The sequence below is a fragment of the Aquarana catesbeiana genome, linkage group LG05 (assembly GCF_042186555.1).
Source record: "Aquarana catesbeiana isolate 2022-GZ linkage group LG05, ASM4218655v1, whole genome shotgun sequence".
NCBI classification, from domain to species: Eukaryota; Metazoa; Chordata; class Amphibia; order Anura; family Ranidae; genus Aquarana; species Aquarana catesbeiana.
In genome coordinates this window covers 85,812,419-85,824,754 of record NC_133328.1, presented here as the reverse complement: position 1 = coordinate 85,824,754, position 12,336 = coordinate 85,812,419, and the positions used below count along the sequence as shown (strand labels likewise).

At 38.0% G+C, this 12,336-nt stretch overlaps 1 protein-coding gene across 2 annotated transcripts in view; it reads right to left on the bottom strand.

Moving 5' to 3' along the window:
* PTPRN2 (protein tyrosine phosphatase receptor type N2) overlaps window positions 1–12,336 on the bottom strand; it is a 1,455,485-nt gene that overhangs the window by 102,338 nt on the left and 1,340,811 nt on the right. For both annotated transcript variants that reach the window (XM_073629933.1, XM_073629934.1), the window contains one exon: window positions 117–264. In XM_073629933.1, coding sequence (XP_073486034.1) covers window positions 117–264 — 148 coding nt within the window. The remainder of the gene's footprint in view (window positions 1–116; window positions 265–12,336) is intronic.

The window sequence follows — 12,336 nt, the reverse complement described above, 5'->3', positions numbered from 1 at the left end:
ATCTTGAGTGCCAAGGAAATAGAAGAAGCCATTAGATAATGTAACTGTTTGTTGTCTGCTAAAAAAAATTGTATCGGCCTTAGGTGAACTGAGACTTGCTATCTAGTTATACTTACATGCAACCACAGTTAAAGATCTGTTCTTTGCCATGTTCTCCTCCTTCAGTGCTATATTTGTTGCAGTCAAGTCAGCTTGATATGCACACAGAGCCTCCCACTCTTTCTCAAGGCGATTCTTATTCTTCAAGTGGTCTTCCATGTAAGACTAAAACAAAGACAAGAGCAGTGTTATGTAGTGCACTCTGAATCTTATTCTTGGTTCAAATCCACTTGACAACATAACTTGACATCAATGGAACGATGGAGCTAAAGTTTCAATGCACAGAGTATATCAGAATTTTTTGTGTTGCTGCTACAGTACTGGTTCCTGTCTGCAGAATCCTTTAATGCGCCCCCTAGTGGGACAGCATCAAAGGCCAGCCGGACATGAGATTGTTAGCACACTAATAGATTTGTATCATAATCCAAGGCCCATGGGTTAGTCTTTTAAAGTGGAACCTATCATCAAATATTTTTTTTTTTCATGTTATGTGCATGCTTGCATAGTACTCCCCTTAACAATATCTGTATCTGCTTTTCTATGCAATCAGCATCATCTTTACTCAAGTAAACACAGGGTCAGAATCCAGGACTGAGCTGCTGGTTCACAGATGATGCAAACATGTAAATCTGGTGCCTGTGCAGTTCTTGGCAGTGAAACAGATTAGCCCCAGATGATCTCCAAGGGAGAGGAGACTATAAAAATGCAGTAGACTGGTGGCATCAAATCACCCTAGGCAATGTCAATGGACTGGAGCTTAATAATGCGTTCAATTGATAAAAGGTAATTTTTTTAATATAAACTGTTGCTGTATATTGTGAGATGTTAGGATTTTTTTTTCATACAGACTTGTAAAGTTACTGAGAGATCCAGTAACCTTGGCAGTAAAAAACTAAAGTGTTACTGAAAATAACAAGAACTTAAGAACCAAAACAGAAAATCAGTTTTTAAATAAAACTAAATCAATATCTGTATTTGATCTTGTGACTATAGAAGAATACTAACACAACTCTACACATTTTGTAATTCTTTTGCAGGAGAGGAGGGGATGGTATTGTAAGTTTTTTTCAAGAATAAGTCTATGAATTTCTTTAGGAATCTGTCATATGTGTGTATATGTACACAGAGTGGGTGACACTGGAGAACAAAATCTTGTGCAGCTCTGAAAATTAACCAATCAGATTCCAGTTTTTTTTCAAAGCTTAATTGAACAATTGGAAGTTAGAAGCTGATTAAAGCTGGACCAGATTTTGCACTCTTCAGTTTTAGTAAATCACTCCTACAGTACACCATTCCAACAACAGGACAGGACAATCATCTCAAATTGTTTATTATAATGAGAATGTGTTACTGACAGTCAACAACAGGATTTGTGGATAGCTTTGTGCTGCCCTTGGCAGTCCTGTTGCCCTAGGCCATGGCTTTGTGTGCCACTGCCCCAATAGTTTGATACTAAAGATATTGGTTGAGAAGTAATGTTAGCCTGTGCTGTGAATGACAGGTACTTTAGCTCAAGATGGTCTAACTTACTAAAGTTAAGCTCAGAATGCCATTGAGTGTGAGCAGGCACAAGCATATTCATTAGACATATTCAAGATGTTTTATTGATACAGTTTAAAAATAATTTTATTTGATTTTAAAAATCCTGCTTTACTGCCCATGTGAAAAAGAAAATGTAAGTCTGGAAAATGTTTCCATGACCACAGAAACATTTGAAAGGCTAGTGAATTCTCATGCACATAAATCTTCCATTGGAAGGAACCTACATTTCATACAAGCATGCATTACATTCAATTGGCTTTTAGTGAATTATAGCACTGAACAGCCTCTCTATTCTGATTGCCAAAAAACTTTACATCTTTCACATAATCTTATGCAGACGTTTGTTCAAATCGGTAAAATCCAGATTTTGTGGTTACTGTTTAGGGACAACAGTCAATCACAGATGCGATCGGATTATCTATCCTGGCTTTCGATTGCTGAGAGCATATTGATATGGAAAGCATAACCATCTGTAACCCACACATGATTTATTTGTAAGTTATAAATAAAATAAGCCAATCTGTCAAATAACTGGCCCATCCATGGGTACCTTTACAGGTCAACTTCAAACGTCAAACCCTTCATGCAAGATATGTGAATTTCACAGAAAAAATGTATTAATTAAAGTACATTTAAAGCCAAAACCTGAAAATAAAATGGATAGCGTGCGGAAGTTTTGCCTGTCGGGGTTATTTGTTCCACTGACCATTGTCTCTGATACAGAGAGTTATGGAAAATCCAAGATTTTAAAGCCCAGTTTCTTTTTATTACTGTTACACAGTCCAGCTGCATAATCAGAAGTGGATGTAAGCATCTTTTTTCATTTAATTAAATTTTTAATTTTACTGCAGCTAGGCCCTGTTCTGGCAGCATGTTGGAGATCCAGACCACTGCTCAACACTGAGCAGAACAGTCCAAGTCTGCAGTGGTCTGACACACACCCTGCACAGTGCTGCAATCAACAGTGCTGCTCAGGAACCATGAATACACCTTTATTCTACAAATCTTTATTTATGTTGACATATTACATCCAAAAACCTATATGTTCCCCCTTTTTTTCCCACAGTCCATCATTCTTATCCCCATCTTCCCCCCAATCTTCTTCCACCTTATAACGCTCATAAATTTATCCCCGCCAGACCCCTCTTGTCCCCCTCCTCCTTTACTTCACCGGAAATTAATCATGGCAGATCCTTAAGACTTTATTTAAATCAAAGGTCATGTTATCTGTAGTATGTTCCCTATGCATTTTACTGTCTAACAATATCTCATGGTCTGCATTGACCTTGTAAATAAGTTTTGTAAAAAAGTTTTAAAATAAGAACAAGTTTTGTGCTTCTGTAACCTATATGACACTTTCATTCGTTTATGGAAGTACCATGTGAATACCAATAAAAACATTGAAAAAGTAAAGAACTTATATGTATATTTCCAGTAAGATGTTTGCATGATATGCAATCATCGCCAGGAGCTACAATATACATCAACATAATGGAAACAGGCATTCCTACCATGAGCACGCTTGATTGCAGCACTGGGGCATTGCACCAATGTTAAGCAGCTATCTAGATATCCAGCACCCTTGTTTTGGCTAAATCGTTCATTAAAAATAGAACAACACCCACATCTACATCTATTACTGTTAATGCCACCAGATTAAATTACAGTAATAAACAAAGCAGGCTTCAAATGGGCTTTAAAGTTGTCACAATAACAGGAGGTGGGGGGATATCTTCCAATGGGGATACTTATTCCCATGCCAACTGTCTAACTGAGAATATTGCATTGCTTTGGGGTGATTTCTTCCTATTTCCTGGTGTGTATCTGGAAAAGGGAGGGAAATCTGACATACTGTACAAGACACAGACAGAAAAAGGTGTCAATGGTCTTATCAATACCCTCATCTATCAAAAAGTAAAAAAACAAAAAAAAAAGTGGTTTTACATACACTTTAATAATATTGTGGAATAATATTTATTAATCATATAGTGACCAGGAGGCATGCCCACGTTATTGTCAAACTGGTTAAATGCATTGCAGTGCATTACTGTAATACACTAGCGTGAATAGGCGCCTTGTGCAAGCAGATATCCAGGCGACGGCTTGTGTTATGCATGTATACATTTTCATCCAAAACAATAGATTTAACCCAGAATAAAATGCCACTATTATTATAGCAAATTTTATTTCTTCTAATGATAAAAATATTCCTAATTTCTAAATATGAAAGTAATATTAATCTGTTATCATTCACAAACTACTCAACAAATACCTAGGGGGCATGGTATATTGTAATAATGGGTGAGTGCCAGTTGGCATCTTTTGTGCCTCTTCACTAAACCTGCTGTTGGGTAATTTGTGTCCCCAGCATGAAACATCTCTGGTGGAGGTTGAGTACTGCGCCCTTTTTATTAAAGAAAGGAAAAAAAATTCTAATTAGAATATTTGATTGGTAAATAAATTCATAGTGCCCTCAAATGCCACTTGCAGCACTGATTTTAATTATGTTTCAATTAGGTTCTCAGACATGGAAAATACTGATGTCTGTTACAAGAGTTGGCAGCGTCTGGCGGAGCCCGGTCACAGGGAGCAGAGGAAACATATTCCACAGAGTTGTACCTATAAGGAAAAGGACGACTGCTGCTGGACTCTGCGCAAGTTTCCAAAGGGCTAGAATTGAATGTTCTCATTTGTGTCTTTGTCTTCTCAGACTAGCAGAGACTGAGGAGTTAATACACAGATTTCTTTAATTCTTGTGGGTGGTAGCAAACAAACCAGATTGTAATTAACTCTCTGTTTCAACACAGATGGCTCAGTCAAAAGGCTGAACCAGATTAACGCATTTTTGCTAACACAGGAATATCCCTGCGATCTGGTTTAGTTACAGTCACTGATGACAAGAACTGGCAACTACTAATAGAAAAAGTGCCTTTCACCTCCTACTTCTCTGCAACTGGCCAACATAATTGGCAGTTATTAAGAAAAATATTGTTAAGTAAATAAAATATATGTAAATATTATAACTCCTATCCAAAAAGATAAAGGGCCCTTTTAACAGAAGGAAGCAATGAAATCAGAGCTGTTGCCCACAGTGACCAATCAGCTACCATGTTTCACTTTCCTGAGGATAAAAAGATGACTCCTGATTGGGCACGATGTACAACATTCCTTTTGTTCATTGTTGCTATTATTTTCACCCTGTTTCTGTATACACCCACATTTAGCAAGCACAGGGAAAGCTTTGTTGGCTCACAGACCTAAAGTTTTTGTTGGGGTTAAGGTGCCTTACATCAAGGCGGCCTATTCATTTGAATGGGTTTCCATCTCACCACAACGGACCTAAATTCAAACCTAAACTATGGCTGATAAAGCACACCATAGCACTACTACTCTGGATTATTAGTTCTGTGCATTGGGGTGACATTCAAAATAACTGATACCACAATAAAACCCACATCAGTACATATTTGGCAGTAAAACAAGTTATTGTTAAGCAATTTTTTAAATTGAAATAATAAAGATGTTATACTTACCTGCTCTGTGCAATGGTATTGCACAGAGTGGTCCTTTACCTGTTCACTCCTGTTTTTCATTGTATGTACCCTCAGCAAGCTGTGTGCAATGTGGGCACGCTCCTGAATTGGGTCATACGTGTCCTTAGACAAACACAGCGCTGCTTGGCCATGCCCCCCCCCCCAGCTCCCTCCTCACAAGATTTGACTAACAGTTGCAGGAGCCCATGGCTCCCACTGCTGACTGTGTCTCCTGTGACACAAGGAAAAGAGGCGAGTGTAGTGTTTTTAGGGACGGGGGGGATGTGTTGTTTGGGGTGGTGGGAACAAGTAGTGGAAGGTTTTTTTAACCTTAATTATAGAATACATTAAGGCAAAAAACGTTTAGACTTTAGAACCCCTTTAAATATTTTTTTTTTTTTTGCAATGCATAGGTCCGAATGGGTTTTAAGTTAACCTCCCCAGTCAACAAAAATGTGAAGCAGCACAGGAAATAAAAGCAGATATGTGTAAGAACTAAAAACTAGGTTCAGGCAGTGTGAGGAGGTAAGTGGTCTTTTTTGCAAGGCATAGTCAGTATATGTATAGTAGATATTCCCAAGTTTTGAGGGTCTCAGAGTACTCAACAAAACATTAGTAGGAATGTGGAGACAGAGGGTTGACTTGCCAAAGAAGAAAAGTATATTCACCTTGTAAGGGACTTTTGACTTGGTTTAGTGAATGTGGGGTAGCTATGCTGATTTACATCATCCAATAATTTGCAAGTAATTTTTTTTTCCATTTTCCTTGGGTGGAGCTTGATTGGGTATTCTATGCAAAGCAAATTTCCACCATATTAACCAAGCTAATTGAAAACTCCCTTTTAAAGTAACAAAAATTCCCCTGCAATATGAACATGCTTTACTACTTTAGTAAATTATCCTCAGTATCTCAGAATGTACATTAAATTGATAGTAAAAAGCCTAATTCCTTAACACTCACTGTAAGGGAAAATGCAGACCTCAGATTGTCTAAGACAGCGGGGCACAGAACTGAGCAATTGTGGGGATATTCCATGGGGTCCTATGGATTGTCCATAATAAATTAACATCTACGAAGCCTTCTCATGCTTGGACAGTACTGCACTCAGCTAGCTGCCAGAGCACAAGTTTCTGATCTAAAATCTGCATTTCTACTTACAGTAAGCACTGGGGGATGAGAAGGGGCCTTTGCACACTTTTCATATGTAAATTATTCCCCGCTTTAATGGGAAATTACTTGATTCTGATACATAGCATTTTTTGGGGGGGGAAAAATATTTTCATCCCATCGGATATGCTTTTTTTTTGTGACCCTACCCTCAATGTCGCTCCAAAAATGACAACTTGATTTATGAACACAAAATAAGTTTCAATAAACAAATTCCCAGGATATTCTAAAGACTTTACAGGTGGACAGTTTGCTGACCTCTTGGATAAAGTAATATCACAGCTGGAATAATCCTCCTATTTAACGGTGGAATTTCTCTTGCTTCATCTATGAAATACATAGTATTGTAATTGTTCTTCAGATTAATAACCCTCTGATGTCTTCGATATTATTGCCACCTTTTTCGTAATACTGTAATAATGGCATTTTGTAATGTGTAAAAGGATTATTTCAATCCAATCAGCAGGTGGCAGGGATCAGCTTGTGACAGGCAAACACTTTAATCCTTTTTACTTGCAGCTCCCAGCTGCCAAAGGTAGTGGGTGAAATCTATGTGAGATGGCAGGCTGCATCCCGGAGTGGAGTGACGCAGGCTCTTCGAATTTTCAACAGCTTGAAATGCTCATGCCATTTTAATCCAAGTTACAGACCAAGTAACAGTAGATACACATTTCCAATACACGGTCCAGAATATTGCCATTTCAAGAGAACAAAGAAGAATACCATGAAAAGGCGCATTTCATGCCACTGGAAAGCAAGTCAGATATTTCTCGGTAACCAAAGGTGATAAAATCAGCTGAAGGTAAAAATACATATAAAACACTCCTATTAAAGGTGATTTCACAGGCAGATTTCAACCTTTTGAAAAGGGAATGAATATTCATTTAGTTTATATTTTTATTATGGTTAGGATTAAAAAAAAAATCTAAAAAGTTGTTGGTTAATTAAACAAGATGTCTTTTGCATTATTGCAAAAAGTTGTTGCATATTTAATTTTCTAATTTTCCAGCCTGAAGGAGTTCAATAGCTCAAGCTGAAATTTACAACTGCAACTGAATAAATCAGAGGAGTGCCTCCTCCCTCGTCACTTACCCATATCTGTTGATCTATGCATAGATTTTAATTGCAAATTCCAGATTTTTTAAATTGCAGTACCATGCAGTGCACAATGCATTGTGGTGATGGCACCCAACTGCACTGTTAAACTAGCAGTCAATCCACTCATACTGCAACATATCATAACACATGTGCCATGAACTGCATAAAGAGAAGGGTAAGGTAAAATGTTTGTCCTAAATCAGCACACCTTAAATGGTAACACATAATGTATAGGGTCCTGAAATTAAACAGAGATCTTTGGAAAATGAGCTAAGCCTACAAACACATCATGTCTAAATTGTCAAGCTGCTAGGCCACATCTTTAGCTACTGTCTTGTGAATAGATCATCCAACTTCAGAAAGACTGACAAGCTCAACAGAGAAAAAAAAGAAGTGTTGAAGCAAAGAATATGGAGGTTGTCAATGCAATTGACCTGGCTATTGATCTGGCTAGTTATGCTGTTCAAATGCTTCAGCACTTTCTAAGTAACTTCCCTGGAACAAATATGCAGATAAGAAGTTCTGACTTCACTTACTTTTTAATCTGCATGTCTGCTCCATGTCAGTGACACAAACTATTGAAGCCAGAGGCAGCCAGGCATCTAGCATTCTTTGGAGTAGACCTGCACTGGCAGCCTTTGTGTTTCTTCTACTGTAGATTTTGCAATCATGTATGTAAAACAAGCCATTCAGCACTAAATACTGGACACAGAAGGATATCTTGAATATTTAAACAGTTTTCTACTCTAAGTGATTCTTATCCCAATTATTTTTACTGATATCACATTTAGTGCAGGTAAAGTTTGAATGCTGATTTGTTATCATGGCAATAGTGTAAATGTTGCCCTTTGGTTAAAGGTAAGTATAAGGTAAGTATAAAATATCACCTCATTAGAGGCTTTTGTAACCACTCTGGGCTTTGCTTGTAAAAAAAAAATAGGACAACTTACAAAAAAAACAAAGTCAGTGAAGCATATTTGTTATTTTAAGGTGTCACGTTAAGATTTTTAGCCATAGTATAAATGCTTCTATACAACCGTGCATATCCTACATGGCTATATATGAAAGTATTGTTTTTGCTATGCCTGCTGTAGCCTCCTCTCCTTGTCCATTTCTCTCCCTTCCCCACTCCTCTCCTAGTCCCCTTCCCTCCTTTCTTTACCTAATCCCACTTCTTCTTACTTCCATTTCTTTTGTGCTTGTCCCTTTCTACCCTTCCCCTCTTCCCCTCCCTCTTATCTATTTCCCTCGCTCTATAATTTCCTCTCCCCTCTGTCTACCCATCCATTTTCTGTCCTCCTATCTACTTTCCTCTCCTTTTCACCTCTCTTATCTCATCTCTTTTCCCGCTTCTCCTCCTTTCCCCTTTTTCCCCTCTCCGCATTTCTCTCCTTTCCTCTCCTCCTCTCTCCTTCTCTCTCCTTTCTTACAGTCCTGGGCCTGATCTTCCAACTTTCCAATTGGTCCATTAACATGATGTGTGGCCTGACTGACCACTAGGGAGGCACATAGGATAGATGGGGTCAAACACAAATTTTACACTAACCTTTGCTAAATTGATTAAATGCATTTAGTGACAAGGAATCAGGTGTACTACTTATCTTACTCCGCCCTTTGGCAGGCTCCTTCTGTTTGTGCGACCAGTCCCCCCAAGCCCCTTGCTCTGGGCCGTGGTTGCACAATGACATAATCAAGTACAATGCAAGGCCAAAAGCTCTGCAATGTCCTTGAGGACAGCGAGGGACCATTCACAAGTTGTAGCAGAGGTCAATGTGGCCTAACAAGATAAGTATTTACACTTTATTCCTTCTCTTATAGCGCTAACAAGCAATTAACTATTGCAATGCGGAAGGGGGGCACACTGCACGGGCAGTTTCTTTTGTAATTCTTGGATTTGGGCTTTAAACCTCAGCTGCTTATATCTCCTGCTCTACCTATTTTTTTTAAATGTGATTTTCAATAAATCCTATCTCTATTTATACATTTTTAAATCAGATTTTTACTTTTAGTTGCTCGTTTATTTTCTAGGAGAAACATTAATTTTGATTGGCTGCTAGTGTAGAATCGCTCCTCTTTAGGAACAGTTTTTTCTGATTTTTCTGCATGTGATAATGCACTAAGTGGATAAGATAGACTAAAACGGATTGTATGCTACAGACACAACCTCTATCCATTTTTGAGCTTGTATGCATGAGGCACTTTTAATGTTGTTTGCGTTCAAAGATCAAATGATATCATTATCTTTGGTTCTCATGAAGGAGAAGGTCAAAGTCTAAGATGGAAAGAAACTCAATTAAAAAAGCAACTATGACTTCCCCTTTCACCCCCCTTTCCCCTTTTCTCTCTGCCTATTTTATCTTCTAATCTTTTCCCTTTTAAATCTTTTTAAACATTGCCCTTTATTAGATGACCCTAAGGCTAGCCAGCACTAATTGATAACATTTCATCTAACGCTTACGATTAAGGATTCAAAATTAATGATAAGACACAGACAAACTACAATTATTATAGTTCTTCAGAAAACACTTGAGTAACAAGGATAAATAAATATAAATATATATATATATATATATATATATATATATAGCGGGTAAAATAAGTATTGAACATGTCACCATTTTTCTAGCTAAATATCTTTCTAAAGGTGCCATTGACATTACATTTTCACCACATGTCGGTAACAACCCATGCAATCCATACGTACAAAGAAACCAAAAGAAATAAGTTCAGAAATTAAGTTATGTGTAATAAAATGGAATGACACAGGGAAAAAGTATTGAACACACTAACTGAAAAGTATTTAATACTTCGTACAAAATCCTTCGTTGGTAATGACAGCCTCCAAGACGCCTCCTGTATAGAGAAACTAGTCCCATGCGTTGGTCAGGTGTGATTTTGGCCCATTCTTCCACACAAACAGTCTTCAATTCTTGAATGTTCTGTAGGCCTCTTCTATGAACTCTGATCTTTAGTTCTTTCCATATATATTCTATTGGATTCAAGGTAGGTGATTGGCTGGGCCATTCCAGCAACTTTATTTTCTTTATTTAGCTAGATTCACACCTATGCAGTTTTAGTGCTTTTTTGCATTTTGCAGATTTGCACTACAGCCCATTTAACATGGTTTCCTATAGAACATCTTCTGTAGTGCAAATCTGAAAAAATGCAAAAAGCACAAAAAATGCATAGGTGTGAATCTAGCCTAAGAAACCAATTGAGAGTTTCCTTGGCTTTGTGTTTGGGATCATTGTCTTGTTGAAATGTTCACCCTCATTTCATCTTCATCATCCTGGTAGATGGAAGTAGAGTCTTGCGTGGTGAGGGCGCATACAGTCCATGGCAGTTGAGTGCATTACTGATTGTTTTCTTTGAAACAATTGTACCTGCTAATTCCAGGTCTTTCTGAAGCTCTCCACAAGTGGTCCTTGGCTCTTGGACAACACTTCTCATAATTCTTTTCAGAAAGTTTTTAAGGGGCACCTGCTTGTGGCCGGTTTATGGTTCTTTCCACTTCCGGGTTAAGGCACCAACAGTGCTCACTGGAACATTGAGAAGTCTAGAAATCCTTCTGTAACCAATGCAGTCGGTATGTTTTGTAAAAATAAGGTTGCAAAGGTCTTGAGAGAGCTATTTGCTTTTACCCATCATGAGATGTTTCTTGTGTGACACCTTGTAAATGAGACACCTTTTGATAGGCCATCAGTTGAGACTGAACCAGCTGATATTATTTTACACTGTCAAGGGGCAGGATTGCTTTCTAATTACTGATAGATTTCAGCTGGTGTCTGGTGCTGGTGTGTCCCAGCATCCAGCAAATCCCAGTAATCAGTATCCACCTGATGATGGCTGCTGGGAGGGTACTTAGTTCCTCCTCTATTAGTACCTAGTGTTTAAGTGTTTTGCCCTGCTAGCCAGATACTGATTGCTACTAATCCTGAGCCTGATTCCTGTCTGAGCCTGCTGTACCTGCTCCCTCTTGTTCTTGATCCCAGTTTTGGTTCCCCCTTCCTAACTTTTCCTTACACCTCCAGTTTTATCTGGTTGATCTGTGTTCCTCATTTTGTATATATTACATATATTATATTACAGTTAGGTTATTAGTTAGGCATTTGTCACTCGGTTTATAGTTCATGTAGATCTTCATGTTTGCTGTATTTTTTGTTTGCTAGTGTTTGGATGGATTTTGTTTCACTGTAAACACGGTAAATCTTACTTAAAGCATACTGTATATAGTCTGGTCTCAGTTTTCTAAGTGTACTTACGCAGCCTGCTGTCAGTATCCCTGACACATTGTGACAGAGAATCCACTAGAGGGCAGATGATACATTTCTGTATCCTACTCCCTCTATAAGATTTAGGGAGAATCAAAGAGGGTTTAGATAAAAACCAAGCTTGAACAATCAAATGTATGATATGGTGGGTGTAGGTCCCCCTGCCTGGGGTCTTGCTTTAGCCTTTTACTGGACAGCAGAATGGGAACGCAATCATTAAATGTGAATTTGCAGGTGTTAATTTATAACTGTCTTTGCTATCATATTTTTAGTGCCACCCTTCTTATGTGATTCCAAACCTCTGTTGGAAATTGTTAGAAAAAGACAGGACAAAATTACATAAAATATCATTAGACACAGCTCTGCTGATTTGTCGTTCTCTGTGAAGATAAACATCATAATCACACATTCCTTTTTACACGTCCCTCCGACTTCTACAACTGTCTCTGTAATTGCCAGAGAAATTATACTGTCCTCATTTCAGCTGGCAGGCACACAGTGACAGACAGAGTGAGAAAAGAAAAAACATTGCAGGTGGGTTTTCTTTCTGAAATGTTTTTTCCTAAAAAAATGTAATTGCTACCTTGTTATATTAATATGTTTACAGTTTTACACTAGAGTGCATG